This window comes from Strongylocentrotus purpuratus, unplaced genomic scaffold, assembly GCF_000002235.5.
Source record: "Strongylocentrotus purpuratus isolate Spur 01 unplaced genomic scaffold, Spur_5.0 spur5_scaffold_21, whole genome shotgun sequence".
Taxonomy (NCBI): Eukaryota; Metazoa; Echinodermata; class Echinoidea; order Camarodonta; family Strongylocentrotidae; genus Strongylocentrotus; species Strongylocentrotus purpuratus.
The window spans coordinates 22,590,632-22,608,796 of NW_022145607.1; the positions used below are offsets into that span (position 1 = coordinate 22,590,632).

Consider the following 18,165-nt stretch of genomic DNA (forward strand, 5'->3'; position numbering starts at 1 on the left):
AAAACATTACGGTAGATAACTTCATGATACGTTTCTGAACAAGCGCCAAGAAACACAACGCCTTTTAAATCATGATCTTTATTTCGACATTTGATTAGTTTTTACCTAGTCTAGATCTAGATCTAACTGCTAGACCTCTAGAATCTAGGCCTAAATTAATTGTGGGTGTGTTTTAGTAGAAACGGGTCATATTGTGGATACCTTTCCGAACAAGCGCCCAAGTTCCAGGCTACATATTTAGATTTATATCCAACTTAGTCTTACTAACTCACTCTTACTTACATGTATGTAGATTAGTCTCAGCTCAGGCTGTGTTCAGTGTATGCAGTCACCAGTGCAGCTGCAGTGGTCCATTCATTGTGTGGCGAGTTGTAACTTCGTAATTTAATGGCAATGCGTTATCACAATATTCCACAACTTCTCTCTCAATAACAGCCTTTAATCTACCATGAGTCTATAGAGTCTTCAGCATTTCAGACATAGACTCTAGGCATGATTTGGTCTAACTCTATCAATGAGAAATTACGTGTGTATGTGGAAACTTCGTTCTAGATCTACTGACTACGTCGACGTCACTACGGCGTTCACTGAAATGATCTGACTCATACGTTACGTATGGTACACGTATAATATACACGATTGTTTACAATACATGCTAGCTCCGCTTATATGGCAAGCCGTTTTAACATTTATTCCTATATCTTGATATCAAGAAATCAATTCTTGATATCTGGGCATTTCCACGGTAATAGGGTACTTCTGTGTGTGAAAGAATAAAGCGCTTACAGAAAAATTAAATAAATATCCTGTGGCTTTCTGTGTTTTTATTTTCATTGTTGATGGTATAAAGAAATAAAAAAGACAATTCCATGCACTAATAATGTCATTTGGTTGTGTTGTCCTCTTTTCTTTAATGATTATTATTAAAAATTCCAAAGTACAATCAGTAAATGTTGAGTGGTGTGATTTTGAGGGTGATGCAAATAAAAATTCTAAAAAGAAATTGATGTTTCATGTTTTGAAAAGAGATTTTGATGCGGGTGGATTACGGCATTGATCATAGTTACGGCGATTGAGCTTTAAAGAGGGAGAGTGAGAGAGTTGAAAATTACATTGGCTGAATGAGAGATTCTGTCCACCTGTGTTACGTACGTTCAGAGTGAATTTTCCCACAATTATTAGTTGTGTCACCCAACAGTTTTATGTGCTTTGCAACTCTTTTGATGAAGGTTGAAATGTAGACCAAGAAAAAAATCGTCAAAATAAACGCAAATAGAGATAAAATCTATTCAAAATTTGGAGTGCAATATTCGGTCCAACTCACGAACGTACGTAACAACTAAAAAACCGGACCGTGGCGTCCGCGAATATGACGCATGGATAATCCACGTATCAGTCAAGTGAACCAAGGCACTGCAACGTTTGATTGTACTTGCAATCCATGCGCTGACTTCTACAATCGCGGGGCCGTGTAGCTCTATATAACTTCTGTCCAGTTTGTGCGTACGTTCACGGTTGCTGGTAGTTAGAACGACACGTACGCACGTATGACAGAACATGTTTTCTGTCCTATTTACGTACGTGTCGGACGTGAGCAGCAGACGACATCCGATCGTAATTAGATTAGGCTTTGAAAATCGTGGAATGGTACGTATTTGTTATTCAAAATCTTTTTGAAATACAGTAAAAGATCATAATATGTTTCCGAAAATGAGTCATGTGTAACTTTAGTGGTGTACGATTATATTTTCCTCTTCTGGTCTGCTAGTGCTAAATTTTAACGTGTAGTGATATTATTACATTACAGTCCCATATGTAGCTTTTCATGTATGCAACACTGGTAACTCTCGCCGATCTCGCATTTTCAATAGGTGCAACCGCAACCCAATTTAGCTCACGCAAAAAAAGCAACTGCAGTTGCCTAAATCAGGAAAAACAAAAAAACAAATTTATACTTACCAACAGCTTGCTTGATTACTTAATGTTGGTTATCTTCAATAAATTGTGTTTTCTTCAAAAGGTCGCATTAAAAAAAAAAATATTTTACTTTTCAATGGATGACATTTTATACACAAGAATTATTTCATTATTGAGCCTACACTAAATTATACAAAATATTGCATCTACATTACCTGAGTCATATCATTGCATTGATATTTTACAATCCTTCTGTTAATCATTTAATGCCTTCATGTTTCAAAACCAGGAAATATATATCTGTTTGGAGTGAAAATGTGCATGATTACTATTAACGTGAGAAAATCTTAACAAGTCAAAAAAGAAAAAAAAATACAAATACATTTAAATTTGAATTAGCACAATGGATTTTAAACTCATGATTTTTTTCATCTTTAATTCTTTTGATTTCAGATGAAAGATGTTGTGGGAGAAGATCTTGTCATCAAGTACATGGCCGAGTCGGAGTCTCATCCGGGGCTATTTATATGGCCAGCACGTGAGGATGTGTCTCGGGAATGTAGAAAACAGATAGTGAAGAAAATGCCTAACCCTGTCCTTCGGGAAGACATCAGCAGCACTAGATTACAATTTTTCACCTTTGCAGAACTCTCCCCAGAATCATGACTTGTTCCATACAATTTATGAATGTCTTATTACTCATAGATTGGTTAATAATGAATCGAGTCATTCCAACTTCTTCAGAGAACTTGTGTAAAGTCCAGCACACCCGATATCGTCCCAAACCATCGGTTTTAAAATCCTTACAATATTCTCTGACTCTCGTGTAAGAGGAAAACCTAGAACTGCGTGTATTGATGTTAAAAAGGAGACATGATTAAATGGCTGGATCGTGCTAATTTATTGTTCTCACGTTGTACTTCAGTAAGGTTTTAATCACCTCAATAGACTTGTGTGTTATGAAAACAAATAAAATTCATGGAAAATTGGCACAAAGACACAATTATTTACTGAAAATATTTAATGAATGCTCAATTGAATTGATGCATTATAATATGCAAAATAACCCATTGAGTATGCAGTGTCAAATCTTTTTTGAATTTCAGATCTGAATTACATCAAAATGATTGTTATAAATACATGTATTTGATTTGAACTTACTTGAAATGAATGATCATAATTTTGAGCAAAAATAGAATTAAATAGAGCATTTATGAAAAATTAAGAAATATAAAAGGTAAATATCATACACATTGTAGTTAGCAGATAAAAGAACTCTAGAATAAAAGCATACAAATCCTGTATAGACAATTTGTAATTAACGACATGATGTTTGTGAAATATCAATGAATAGTGTTTGCCTTTTATTCCATATTGTGTCAACTACTTTCCCAGTCTTGATGGGAATTGATTACAAGCTAATGCTTACATGTAGTGAAATGCATGCTCAATATTATTGTTTAACAGTCTGTTATTATTGGGCTCTGTGTCCGAGACACATTTTGGCTACTGACTATTAAAGACATCACCTAGACTACTTTTAAATTTGTATATAAGGTTTTGTGAAATTTCAATTTCAATGAAATGATTAGTGTTTGCCTTTTATTCTATATTGTGCCAACTTCTTTCCATGTGACTATAGTTACTATCTTATCATTTTTAAATTTGAATTTGCAATTCAGGTGTTCATAATTTTATAAATTTATATAAATGGTTCATCCATGGACAATTTAAGTTGTACACTGAAGTTTGTTGCTTGCTTTTGCAGTTGGTCAAAAGATTAATGAGAGGTGAGATAAGATTTCAAAACTATCAATTAATCTATTTTACAGATTTACAAACCGTATATCAGTTGGCAAATTCATTGATTTCATTATACTTAATAATTAAAGACCATTCACATTTCACTTATTCTCCATAAATCTGCAGCTTTTGAAGTTCTGATACGGAACACATGTAACATTGGCCAGGCAGTGATTTGAAACAAAATGAATTTACAATGACCTAAACACAAAACAATTTAAAATGATCAATACAATGAAACATTTTAACCTATGCAACGCTTATGAATATATTGATTATGAAATATGTGTCCCAAAACAGAATTCAAACAAACGTTTAGATGCCTGTTCTGTCCAACCGTTACATACGTTCCCTATTCTTATTAATTGGTTCCAACATGCATCAACAATTATAACTTCTAGATTTTATTTTATCCTGGAATATATGAACATAGCATCAACATCCAGTACACAGTGACACCAAATTAATAGAGTACGCACCATTAAAACATGTGTGAAAGATTTATTCATTCAATAATACATGATACATTGCAAACATTCCTTAAATATTTGTTTTTTCTGATTCACAAAAAAAGCTATAAAAAAAAATTAAAAAAGAAGCAAAATCTGAGATGATTGTTAAATTGATGTTTTATTGATACTTAACTCACATGAATGAACATTGCATTTATATATTGAGCAAATAATAAATCAGAGGTAATTTAAGTTACAAATTTCTGTCCAATGTTACATACGTTCCCCCCAATACATGTCCTACTTTACGACCTCTGCAAAGTTAACATGAAATCACACTTATCTTTTCCCTCATAAAAATATAGAATATAGATATTGGACAAGCAAAGGGAGAAATTTGATTGCTCTAGGGGTGAAAACAATTTTGACCATATTTACATCACAGAAGTACCCACTTAACATGGAAATGCCCATCTCTCTCTCTCTTGTATCCTTCCTCCTCTCAGGTCGGAGATCGTCGGCACTGTGAGTCTGCCGAAGTTACATAAATGGCTTTCTATAGGTCGTTAAGTAGATTTTGACGGAATTTATCAAGAATTACCATTGGTTCACATCGTAAAATTGTTTCTTGCTATCAAGAATTACATTTTTGATTCGATTTCTTGATATCAAGAAATGAGTTTTAGATATCAAGAATTAGATTTCTTGATATCAAGAAATCAGTTATTGATATCAAGATATATCAACAAATTTTAAAACGGCTTGCCATATGTTCGCTCCAGCTCCTTGCACCCCCAGCCAGCACGGAGAACCCCCAAAGGATAATGTCTCCAAAACGTCCAATCAAAAATGGGAAAATAATTTTTGCGCATCTCAGTCGGGAATACCGGCGATGGGAGTATAAGATATTATAGATTTGAATGCTTTAAAACTTTCCGTATGAAATTTTAGCTACAAAAATTGACATACATGAAATAAAAGCTGAATAGCTCCCACCATAGACGCCTTCAAAACCAGGCTTGCATGAGCATAGCTAGAAGGAACAGTGTCATATCTCTCAATACTTGAACTGATTTCTTTAATTTCCTTGCTCCTGGGAAATTGTAGGCTACATGGTACATTGTCCAGTCAAGATGCAACCTCTTGCCCCTCTGCCTCCCTTGTATATAATGAGAATTATTATTAAAGAGTATGAGTACAAGAAGATAGACCAAGAAGAAGAAGATAGACCTGGAAGCTCGACTGCTGTCTAAGCCAGTGGCGGATCCAGGGGGGGGGGGGGGGCCGGGGCGCCCGGCCCCCCCCCCCTTGAGAAAAAAATCATGTAAAATCACGTGATTTTTACCTTTTTTGGGGTTGGGGCCCCCCCCCCCTGGCGCTCAAGGGGGGGGGGGGTGCAAATTGAAATTTTTTTTGAGGATCAAAAAAAAAAAAATGTGCTCACTACCCCCCGGAGCCGAGTCTTGTCCTTGAAATATGGTAAAATAGGGTAAATTTGCGAAAGTGTCCTTACAATTTTATAAATAGGGGTATTCCAAAGTACGATTTTGTCCTTGTTTTGACGTAAAAAAGGGGGTTAAATTTCACAAAATGTCCTTGAAATTGACCGCAAAAGGGGGTTATATGCATTGGTGGTAACGGTCATACGTGTCACTCTTTGCAGAGGAGTGACCCCACCGGGGTCTCTTGCCGAAAACTTGGGTACAAATCTTAATGTTAAATACTGAAGTTGAGGCTAAAGCCTGCTAATATATAGGCTTAGCGGAGCTAGGATTCGTTTATAACGGTTAAGTTTCAGTTTCATTTTTATTTTCATTTCCAACCAAAAAAATCATTAGAAACAATTATATTGATTTTTGATATGCCACATGCTGAAAACTTTTTATCCTGGTCTTACTGTTTCATAATTAGGGGCTCAAACCTCGTACAGGAGCTCAGGGGCGTCACCAGTTGGGGGTGTGTGTGTGGGGGGGGGGGGTGCGACACCCCACCTGTCAGGATATTGTCGGTAAAATTGCGCTGCTGTCGGGAAAATGATAAAAGGGGGAGAGGAAATGAGAGGGTGAGGGAAAGAAAAGAAAAAAAGGAAAGAAAGGAAAGAGAAAAGAAGAAAGAAAGAGAAACAAGAAAAAGAGGAAGGAGAGGAAAGAAAGGAAAAGAAAGAAAAGAAAGAAAAGGGGAAAAAGAAGAAAAAAATGAAAAAAGGCGAAAAAGAAACAAGGGAAACGGGGGGGGGGGGGGGAAAGAGAAAAGAGAGAGAGGGTGGTAAGAGCATAAGAGAAGAGGGGTGGGAGTAAAAGAGGGAGGGGGGTGTTGGATGGAGTCGCCACGTCGAGGGAGCAAGAAAGATACGCATAAAATAGTTGTATTGCTGTGTCAGGTCCGCTGTGTCGGTATTCTTGCTCGATCCTCGTATACTATATCAATGTAGTAGTTTGAAATCGGTGAGATGTACTATTATGTCGGTCGGTCGGCAGTTTAAATTTGTTCCCAACGACTGTGACTTTTTATCGGACAAAGAAACATTTTTGAAAATTCAGACAATAATTAAAGGTCGGTACAAAGAATCGTCTTCTTTCTCTAATAACTTAATGAAACGTCAAAACTTCCGCGCTTCGCGTGGGAGGGGGGAAAACTGGATTCAGACAACGATTAAGTGTCGATAACAGTAAAAACGAAATTAAGAAGCTTCCGCGCTTCGTGCAGGAGAGGGAAATTGCATTCAGACAAGGATTAAGAGTCGAAAACAGTACAACGAATCGTCTTCTTTCTCTAATAATTTAATCAAACATCAAAGGGAGGGGGAAAACTGAATTCAGACGAGGATTAAGAGTAAAAATTTGTTGAAACGTCAAAGCTTCCGCGCTTCGAGCGGGAGGGGGGGGGGGACTGGATTCAGACAAGGATTAAGAGTAATAATTTAATGAAACGTCAAAGCTTCCGCGCTTCGTGCATGAGGGGAAACTTAATTCAGACGAGGGGTACAACGAATCGCCTTCTTTCTCTCATAGTTTAATGAAACGTCAAAACTATCGCGCTTCGCGAGGGAGGGGGAAACTGAATTCAGACAAGGATTGAGAGTAATAATTTAATGAAACGTTAAAGCCTCCGCGCTTCGCGCGGGTGGGTAAAACTGAATTCAAACAATGATATGTCAAAAATTCTGCGCTTCGCGCGGGAGGGAGGGAGGAGGGCAACTGACAAATAATTAAGCTCCTGCCCTCGGGTGTATAGGGTTTTATTTATAGACATTGGGATTAATATATTATGTCGGTAATTGGTGGCTAGTTTTGTCGGTAATCGGTGGCCTCCCACCCCCCCCCCCCCCCACTGAAAAAAGGTCTAGCGACGCCCCTGTATATAGGACCTCTTATCCGCCCACTACAACTACGAAGAGATGGATGTTGTCATACTATCTCCACCAAAGACGGAGATCGGAGGAGGGGAGGGGGACAAGGGGCACACAGTACCCCACACTTTTTCAAATACCCCTTGTTACTGTTTAGAAGTGTCACTTCATGATCCTTTCTCATAAATTGCACTTAATTTAAGAGATTCAATAAGAGCCTTACTAAGCTACTTTTAGCCCTAGGCTTAGATTTCAAACAGTAGGCCTAAGACCCAAACATAAACTTTCGGCATGTAACACATATATTTATGAGAGAGTATAAAAGATCAGCTTTTTATCTTTCTTTTTACATAGATCCTTATTTAGTTAAATAGTCGTAAGAAAGTTTTCAAAGCATTACAAGATAAAAAACGAATATTGTGAATTAAAATGCGGATAAGAATATGAAGAGTAATGAAAACGTCAACATAAAAACCGTCGTGGTTTTGCAACGCCGCTGAGCTGAACGAAACAGAAAATAAAACGCGATATGTGTTTTATGAGCGAAAAGACCAGTCGTTATACTATAGTAGTTGAACTACTACAACCTATGAACTACTGTAGTTCATAGGTTTAGTTTACATGCCATACGATGTGCCTACTTTTCAAGGCCTTTAAAGCTTAAAACTATATAACGCTCCACGTCAAATGGCCGATTTCCCGTTAAATTCATTAAAACAGTAAAACATAGCCGAAATTTTCGAAATTAAATCAGTATTGTATAGGCCTATTACTTTCATTCGTTTTAACAATAGTATGAAAATCCTTAAAAGCGGGCATTGATTGTCAGTTGTGGGCTTTACTTAATTGCGGAGATTTGCGTGTTCCAAAGTGGTCATAGCATACTCTATTATCTTATATAGGATATAGAATATTTACCAACTATAATAGGACTTATGTTACTTTTATATTGGATCGGCTAGTTAGACCTATACCATTAATCTATTTGTTTTGGTTCTCTTTCTCAAACAGCATACGTTTTCATTTTGCGTTTTTCTTTTCGAAGACACTGTAGCCCAAATCCTATTGATGGTCGCTAAAAGTAACCCAATATCGTACTTATGCATAGGCTACTAGGATTTATGTTAATATCTTTCTGCCCAATATCGACATAAGGAAGGTATGATGGGACTGCCCTCCAATTTTTCTTCTCGGACGGTCCAATGTGTCGTATTACAAAGTTGACAAGGGGGCACAAGGCTATGGAACAGGGGCGGCGGAGCGTCTCACGAAGTGGGGGACACCAACAAAAAGGGCACTTTCTGAGAAAAAGGGGGCACCTATAAATGGAAACCTGAAAGCGAAACATACAATGTTAAGACATTGGTATATACCCTTACATTGTGATTGCATTATCAGGGATGAAGATTTTAGTGCCAAGTACAGTCATGTCAGTCATGATAAATTTCAAATATAGGAACTACTTTTTCTTTGTATTCGTCAGTATTGTAAATCTTTCTCAGCTTAGTCACTGGCTACATGCGATGAAATGATGATAACATACTTCAATTCAACTGTTCATAATGCTATATTTTTATGGATTTATTCTATTACAAATTTAGGAGGGATCTGCTGAAGCAAGATTACTTTTAAATGTTTGTAATTATTTGTCAGTTGCTGACAAGAAAGTCGTTACTGCTATTAGCAATACCCCTAAATGCTTTTTGCAGGCAGCAATTAGTTCAATCAAGGAGTTACCAGCTCCTTGGTTTAATACAATCATCCACAACCAGGGGCGTACGCAGGGGGGGGGGGGGGGTGGGTTTGGGGGTTCAAACCCCCCTTTGGTATTTTTATGTATGTAAACCCCCCTAAAAAACCTAACCCCCCCCCCCTTTGGTTTTTTTTTTTTTTATTATGAAAAAAAAAAAAAAAAAAAAAAATTATACCCACGGCTAACCTAAATAAGGTGACCTTACCCCCCCCCCTCAACGTCAAATTTTGAAATTTCGAGACCCCCCCCCGACAAAAAAAAGTGTCCGCTTACCCCCCCCCCCCCCCCCCCCCCCCCAATGAGCGACTTTTCGGCTGGCTGAGTCGTTGCGATTTTTTTTTTGGCCTCCAAAAAAAAAAAAAAAAAAGTGTCCCCCCCCCCCCCCCCCCCCCCCCCCCCCCCCTCACTGAGCGACTTTTCGGCCGGCGCGATTTTCAAATTTTCGGGAGCAAAAAATTTTAAAACCCCCCCCCCCCCCCCCTTGAAAAAATCCTGCGTACGCCCCTGTCCACAACATCAACTGGATTATCACCAATCATGACTATTGAGTATTTAAGGAACTCTTTGGTCTAGCTTGCTTGCATAGCTGTATTGGAAAATAAAAAAAGTTTCCACTATATAGCTTACAACATTGATAACTGCAGATAAATCAGCATAAAGCTCTTTTACTGACTCTGCTAAAATTAAAGTGTCATCAGAATATAATAGAACATTCAACCGTAAAAAAACCTCAACATTATCATCCCTTCTCTCAGGAGAACACATGATGTGGGCGTAAACCACTAACAGCTGATCGAGTCATCAGTGCTAGCCTTAATTCGGATGTTTAAAAAAAATTACGTCACTTTTAAAAGTTTCTATCATGCCACTTCATGCCACGTTAGTCAAAAAATATACAAAAGTTTATGAAAGTATAAATATTTATTAAAATAGATGTGAATTGATTTGTGAAATTTACTTTGAATGCTCATATCATATCCCTGTGTGGGTTATCTTTATTGTTAACATTTTTACGAATCCTTGAATCTACGCTATCCCACCATTCTCTATTCTCTTTCATTGGCTGTAGATCTAGGTAACAACACCAACATTCGTTGCATTGCACCTGATTGATACACGTCTTTAGTACTGTAAAAACCTTTACACACTCAGCAGAAGATTCAGCAAAATGGAAAGTCAGAAAATTGGTATTGTCGGAAGGTAAAACTATGCTCATTATTTCAGTTGAGGCTGTGATATGTTTGTATGGCGAACCATTGTTATATTCAGTCCCACATATGTAATATTTTGATGGTTGATTAGTGTGTGAATGATCTTGATTTCCCGTACTTTTAGACTTGTTATGCAATATAGTTATTATGCCATGGCTTATGGCTAATGGCCTGAAAGCTGCAGCAAAGCTAGGGTTGTAATTTGTATTGAAAAGTTCATGCGACAGTGCAGTGATTCTTTATTTAATATTAATAAATTATTATAATATAGATCTAGGTCTATCTATGCCACACAAATTGGGTAAAATTAAAACTACTTCTACTCCTAGTTCGGTTCTCAGCATTAGCAATGACCACTATGCGTTGCTGGTGTGCAATGCATGAGGTCTAACCAGAAAAACAAACACACCAGCAACACATAGTGGTGGCTGTAGTAGTAACCTGGCCAGACTCGCCTACTGAAGCAGATGCATTCAATGAGCAATGTTTTTTATTTAATGTACTTAGTAAAACACTATAAACATTTCGAAATTGTTTGAAGTCCTATACAGTTTCTTTCGCAATCTTATTGCATGACCATAACTCTCTTTAACTTTTATCTGTATGGGCTTTTAGAATGTGCAAGGTTATATATGATATTCTAATGTCTCTGTATCGACTTTGCGTGTCAATGCTCTACTGATATTCTAATTATATGTAGATATTTCATCTTTTATTCCATTTCAGTGGATTAATTGGACGGAGCTGGGCTATGATCTTTGCCAGTGCTGGGTTCAGTGTCACAATCTTTGATATAGAACCCTCTCAGGTTTGTGGATTCACTATTGACTTACAGTGCTCATATTTTCTTTCCTTCTCTCTTTCTTCCTCTTCTTCTCCTTCTTTCTCTTCTTCCTCATCTTCACTTTCAACAGTTCCAAACATTTAAATTATTATTATTATTGTTGGTTTTTTAAATATTTTTATGATTATTATTGTTAATATTATTATTATTATTATTATGATTGTTAGTATTATTATTGTTGTTGTTGTTTTTATTCTGACTAGTATTTGCATATATTTGCATAGTTTCTGCATTTTATACATGTATAATATTGTTATTATTATTATTTTTATTATTATTATTCATATTATTGTTTTTATAAATCTTGTACAAGTATATTATATTTGATTACTTGTAGGTGAGCAATGCTCTGAAATTGATCAAGTCACAGCTGGAGGAGCTGTCCGAGTCTGGTATGCTACGAGGAACATTGTCTGTCGAGGCTCAGTTTGCTCTCATCAAAGGCAGTAACAGCATGGAAGAAGCTCTCGCTGGAGCTTCATTTGTCCAGGTAATCAGGAAGTATATCATAATCGAAAAGAAACATGTCATGTGGAAAAGTCTGCTTTTATTTGGAGACCCCTTATAATTGAAATATAACTAATCATCTAAACATTTGGACCAAAGTTTTATGTCATCCGAGTGCTGATGATATTAAAGATTTTCCTGTCGTGATCTTCTACACACTCATTAAATAAGTTCAAGTTTTGGTAAAGATAAAGAATAATTTGCAAGTTTTCTCAAATGTTCTTTTTTTGGTGTAAATGTAAGAATAACATTGAAATGTATAGAAATATTGGTGTGAAAATTATCCTAATATTTCAAATGGAACTAATAGTAGTCTCAATTTTAATCGACCACATGTTGATGTCCCACTAGTGTGTAGTCCCTTAATATGTGTATCTATAGCACTTTTCAGTTAATGTGATATTCAGCAAGATTGAACAATTTTGTTTTCATTTCGAAGATTGCCAAATCTCCACTGGGATCTGAAATTGACTGTGGAACAATTGTTTGAGGAGCAAGTGTCACACACTCGCGCAATCTGTAACACTGATCTATGTCAGGAAATTTTCACGTAATCCTGTTATTTCCAATGTGGCATCAAACCATTTATTGATTGGTATTTGTGTGATATCAGGAATGTGTGTTTGAGAAACTTGAGGTGAAGCAGAAGGTGTTCAGTGAGATGGAGCAGTATGTCAGTGATGGCGCCATCTTGAGTAGCTCTTCATCATGCATCATGCCGTCCCAGTTCACGGAGAACCTGAAACGTCGCAACCAGTGCATCATCTCTCATCCTGTAAGTTGTACATCGATGAAAGTATTCATGAGGCCTCTTTCTCACATAGCACTTTTATAATGATAATGGTATTGCGTTCTTGTAGAGAGCATATCATACTGTACGAAAACTGTTTAATAATACACGTCCAAAGCTTGTATGCAGTCTCTTCATATTAATCCATAATGAAATGCACCCTGGTAGAAATCATCCTCGCCCCTCGGACCAGTGAGATGACCTGCTTGGTCCAACCAGTCTGTGACTGGAACCACTCATATTTAATGAACCATCATATTTAATGGTTGGTAGCATGGTTGGTACCATGGTTTGCACATCCGTACCAACCAAGGTTGAAATGCCATATGTCATATGAAAGCTGTAGGATTGGCATTTAGAGTTTGTTATGTAATCTCTACAGATCAACCCACCCTACCGAACCCCTGATGGAAATCACCCCGCCCCTTGGATTGACCAGAATGTGATTGAAAGTCCTGACTAGGACCATTATGAAATGGGTGGTACTATAGTTGGTACCTTGGGTAACTCTCATGGTTGAAATGCCCTCTGCCATATGGTGGCAGCGGTGGGATTGGTATTTGAGCTTGTTATGTAATCTCTACAGATCAACCCACCCTACCATGAACCCCTATTGAAAATCACCCCTGCCCCTTGGATTGATCAGAATGTGATTGAAAGTCCTGACTAGGACCATTATGAAATGGTTGGTACTATAGTTGGTACCTTGGGTAACTGTCATGGTTGAAATGCCCTCTGCTATATGGTGGCAGCGGTGTGATTGGTATATGAGCGTGTAATGTTATTTTTTCAGATCCACCCACCATACTATGTACCCCAGGTAGAAATCATTCCCAACCTTTGGCCAAGCCAAACTGTGATTGACAGGACTAGGACCGTTTGTAAATGATGGGTACTTCATGTAACTGACTCAGTTGGAATGTTATCTAGTGGCAGAAGTGGAATTGGCATTTAGATCTTGTTATGTAATCTCTACAGATTAACCCACCATACTATGCACCCCTGGTAGAAATCATTCCTGCACCTTGGACTGACCAGTCTGCGATTGACAGGACTCGTACCATCATGGAGAGCGTTGGGCAGGTACCGGTCACTCTGAAGAAAGAAGTTCCAGGATTCGCTGCCAACAGGATCCAGTATGCTATCATTGCTGAGGTGTGGAGGCTTGTCGAGGTAAGTGGAAGCACAGTCACACAGTAAAAGATTGATTTGTTGATCCTCAGTAAATGCTTCTTTAGGTAGACTTAGTTGAAATTGCCAAGGCATGAGAAACCTCATGCAATGAAGGCCTTTTTCCCCAATGTGTATTATTGATTAATATACGAATAATGAATGGTTATGAGTGAATGAATGAAAAACATTCATTATTTGTTTTATACAACATCGAAGAAGATCGAATAGAACGTTAATCAATAAATTATGCTTTACTCCTTATATTAAAGATCAATTAAAGTTGGAGTCAAGCCTTCTCGATTACATTCAGATTTCCTTCGTGTCAGATACACACAGGGATACGCGCACGGCAGAGAAGTATGCGCTCTGCATATAACCAAAAATGCACGGCGAATATAACCAAAAATGCATGCCCGTGCAATAGAACATCTATTGAATATCATGTGACCAACAATCCTCCAATCAAATGACAAGGATCCACATAGGTGTTGTATAAAACATTTTGCAGCACAAAAAACAACAGCGGAAAGTAGGGGTAGTATGAAGGGCATTATGATTTCAAAAATTAATCCACATTCTTATGTTGTAAGACTTGCAGAAATGATCTAAATTTTATTATAGAATCAATTGATGTCATTATTGAGTCAAGGAAGATTTCCTGGTAGATTACTTTGTAAGCTTAAATATTTATTTTTATATACCTCACTTAAGAAATCCAGCCATCTGATTGGTCGAAATTGCATTCATAAACTTTAACTATTTCTGCAAAATTCCCAGTAACCATGGTTAAAATAGTTCTAAAATCCCAGTAACCATGGTTACCGGGAAAATAGTTCAGTCTCCATGGTTACCCCATAGGTTTACATGTTAAAAAATGGTCTGAGCGATCGAGGATACCGTACGTGTGCAAAGAATTGGTTGGTAATTTCAATACAATTGAATCTCGATCGATCTTACCGACAATTTTTATCTTGCATTGTTGACATGAAGACGAAAATAAACTAAGCCAAAACAACATCTGCCGATAGATCTTGATCTATGTTCGTGCCAATATGCATTGCAAAAGTAAAAGAAGGGCCCGTTTAATGGAGCAGCCGCGAAGCATCCACCACGCGAAGCCGTTTTCAATCCATTTTAATGTATATATTAGAGAAAACTGCTCGGTAAGGTAACAGAGCGCTATGGCCGAGCGGTTTAAGGTGGTGATTTTAGTTACATCACCTTCTGTACGCAAGAGATCGAATCCCAACTTCGACAAAACTTGTTTTTATTTTTTATTTTTTATTTTTTATTTTTTATTTTTTGGCATATAAAAGTATTAATGACTGCTTTAATATTCGAGAAATAGTTGTTTTTATACGCTTTCGGGAAGGTTACAATTGGGCTATTGCCCTCCGTTGTTTTTATACGCTTTCGGGAAGGTTACAATTGGGCTATTGCCCTCCGTACGCCTCGGGGCAATAGCACAATTCTAACCTTCCCGAGAGCGTATAAAAACAACTATTTCTCTCAAAGCAGTCATTAATACTATAATATTAATGAAGGATAATTTTTCATTTATACCTCATCTATGGTTTTTCATATATGTTGGTCTTTATTTTTTTTACTAGAATTATATCAGTACCATAGATTAATTTAATTTTGTAATCTTAGTAGGGTAGTCATTCATGTTAACTCATAAGTTTGGCACATACTTAATGCCCTTATGCCTTTCAAGACATGATATCCTCGTTAAAAGTTGATCTTTTGATATGATGGGCCATGCAGTAACATTGAAATTCCTGCTTTTAACATTTTTTGTTGTCAGGGAGGTGTACTCTCAGCTGATGATGTGGACAAAGTGATGTCAGCAGGACTAGGACTAAGATATGCCTTCCTAGGCCCTTTAGAAGTCATGCATCTCAATGCAGAGGGTAGGTGTTAACCATTAACATTTTTAGAGGTGTCGTAGACAAGTGAATATGTCACCGACTGTGGATCACAAGGTCCGCGGTTCAAGTCCCACCGCGGCACTAATGTCCTTTGGCAAGACATTTATCTACATTTGCCACTCTCCACCCAGGTGTTAAATGGGTAGGATGCGAAAGCTAATGTGCTTAGATTAGCAAGTGTGCGCTTGTAAAAATGACGCCTGGCTGGAATGCTCCCCTGGGATGGAGAATGTACATACATTGTGTGCGGGTAAACCTGAATCCGACGATCGGGGTAATAATATGATTGCAGAGTCCTCAGGGAGAACAGTATGAATACTGATGAGGCTACCCTTGGTAAACAAGACATATTATTATTATTATTATTATTATTATTATTATTATTATTATAATAATTAAACTCCTTGAAATTACAGTGATGTCAGCAGAACTTAAGCTATGCCTTTTATAATGTAAATGACACTCCTAGCTCCCTCCACTTTCTCTATTCTTGAGCATTCTCCTCATTTAGACTAACCTTACTGCTTTCTTTCTTCACCATATCTTTCCATGAACTCCGCTGTCTTCCTCTCCCTCATATGCCATTCACTACCAGATCCCATGCTCTTTTCACAGGTTCATCATCTTCCCTTCTCAACACATGACACATCCATCTCAGTCCACTTCTCTTTACCACTTCCACTTCCAGACCCAACGTTTCCATGAGCTTCCTTGTGTTCTTTCTGCCAGACAGTTTTACACCACACATGCTCCGTATCATGGCTCTTTCTGTTCTCTTCAAGAAACCTCCTTTTACTGTCTTCACATTTCAAGTTTCTGATCCATATTCCATCACCGTTATAATAACATAAGCCTTCTATTGCATCCATCTATCTGTTTTTTTATAATTCACAAAAGTGTCTGGTTCTTTAGTAGGTTATACAATGTAGCAATTCTTGTTTTTATATTTGTTTTGTGTCCAGGCATGCAGAGTTACATGGAGCGATACACCCAGAGCATTGAGCACGTTCTCGGTAACTTCGGTCCCACGCCAACGTTCACGGGGAGCGGCCTTGAGCGGATCATCAAGGAGATGGATGCAAAGATCCCTCTGGACAAGCTCGAAGAGCGCCGCCAATGGCGAGATACAAGACTTGCCGCCCTTGCCAAGCTCAAGAGGGATTTAGAGAGAGAAGGAAAATGAGCCAAGTAATGCCAGAACAACACCAAAGTCCAAATCAACTACTGTAACACTGAAAATCAGGAAATTTTCACGTAATCCTGTTATTTCCAATGTGGCATCAAACCATTTATTGATTGGTATTTGTGTGATTTCAGGAATGTGTGTTTGAGAAACTTGAGGTGAAGCAGAAGGTGTTCAGTGAGATGGAGCAGTATGTCGGTGATGGCGCCATCTTGAGTAGCTCTTCATCATGCATCATGCCGTCCCAGGTCCCGGAGAACCTGAAACGTCGCAACCAGTGCCTCATCTCTCATCCTGTAAGTTGTACATCGATGAAAGCATTAACGAGGCCTCTTTCTCACATAGCACTTTTATAATGATAATGGTATTGCGTTCTTGTAGAAAGCATATCATACTGTATGAAAACTGTTTTATAATACACGTCCAAAGCTTGTTATGCTGTCTCTTCATTATAATCCATAATGAAATGCACCCTGGTAGAAATCATCCTCGCCCCTTGCCAAGCTCAAGAGGGATTTAGAGAGAGAAGGAAAATGAGCCAAGTAATGCCAGAACAACACCAAAGTCCAAATCAACTACTTATTCCAGTAAAGGAAATTTTGTGCATGGTGTGATGCTTTGATGATGATGTGTGATTGAAGACTTTGAATGATCACTTATGTGTGTGAAAAACTGAGCATTTTTTAGCCGGATTTGTATTTTTGAAACTGATTAGTCACAATAATGTGTAATATTGAAGAATGACTTATCAGGTACCCTTTTATAAATCAGTATTTTTGAGAGTCATGCGAAACCGTTCAGCTAATAGGACTGACAGATTTTTTGTAAGTAAATACAACTCACTGGATATCTAGTTTGATTGTAAGTGATTTATAAGTAAATTTGGAACAAACTACCAAACATCACTGCCCTTGATAGCCGTGGTATGGAGAACGATAAGACGTTGGCTACCCGCAAGAGTAAATCCCACTGAAAATATTTGACCATTACAGCATTTTTGCGGGCAGCTGACTTAGTGCCCTTCTACATTCTGTGTCACAATGGGAAAAAAGGGTAATCAAAATGTTTGATGAAGTTACCTTTTAAGTATCAAGGTATTAAAAATAATATTCATTGGATTGGACCCTTACATGTATAATGTTTGGGGTTTGAAATTTAAAGATAAACTTGAGTTCTGGTAAAAAAAAGAAAATGAATTCTCACAGAATCTAACGAAACTTACACTGAATGTTCAAGATTACAAATAAATGTC

General features: G+C 37.6%; 1 protein-coding gene across 3 annotated transcripts; it reads left to right on the top strand.

Annotated features, from left to right (window-relative positions):
- The first annotated feature begins 10,307 nt into the window (after window positions 1–10,307).
- LOC589657 (lambda-crystallin homolog) lies at window positions 10,308–18,017 on the top strand. Of its 3 annotated transcripts, XM_030995380.1 has the most exons (8): window positions 10,308–10,474; window positions 11,212–11,293; window positions 11,667–11,819; window positions 12,450–12,611; window positions 13,605–13,799; window positions 15,607–15,712; window positions 16,693–16,905; window positions 17,443–18,017. In XM_030995380.1, the coding sequence occupies exons 1-8, from the start codon at window positions 10,443–10,445 to the stop codon at window positions 17,448–17,450; spliced, it is 951 nt and encodes a 316-aa protein (XP_030851240.1). In that variant the 5' UTR covers window positions 10,308–10,442; the 3' UTR covers window positions 17,451–18,017. The 3 variants fall into 3 exon arrangements, with proteins under 3 accessions (XP_030851240.1, XP_030851239.1, XP_030851241.1); XM_030995379.1 differs by lacking the exon at window positions 17,443–18,017 and having other exon boundaries at window positions 10,309–10,474; window positions 16,693–17,096; XM_030995381.1 differs by lacking the exon at window positions 17,443–18,017 and having other exon boundaries at window positions 10,326–10,474; window positions 11,186–11,293; window positions 16,693–17,096.
- Window positions 18,018–18,165: the final 148 nt, after the last annotated feature.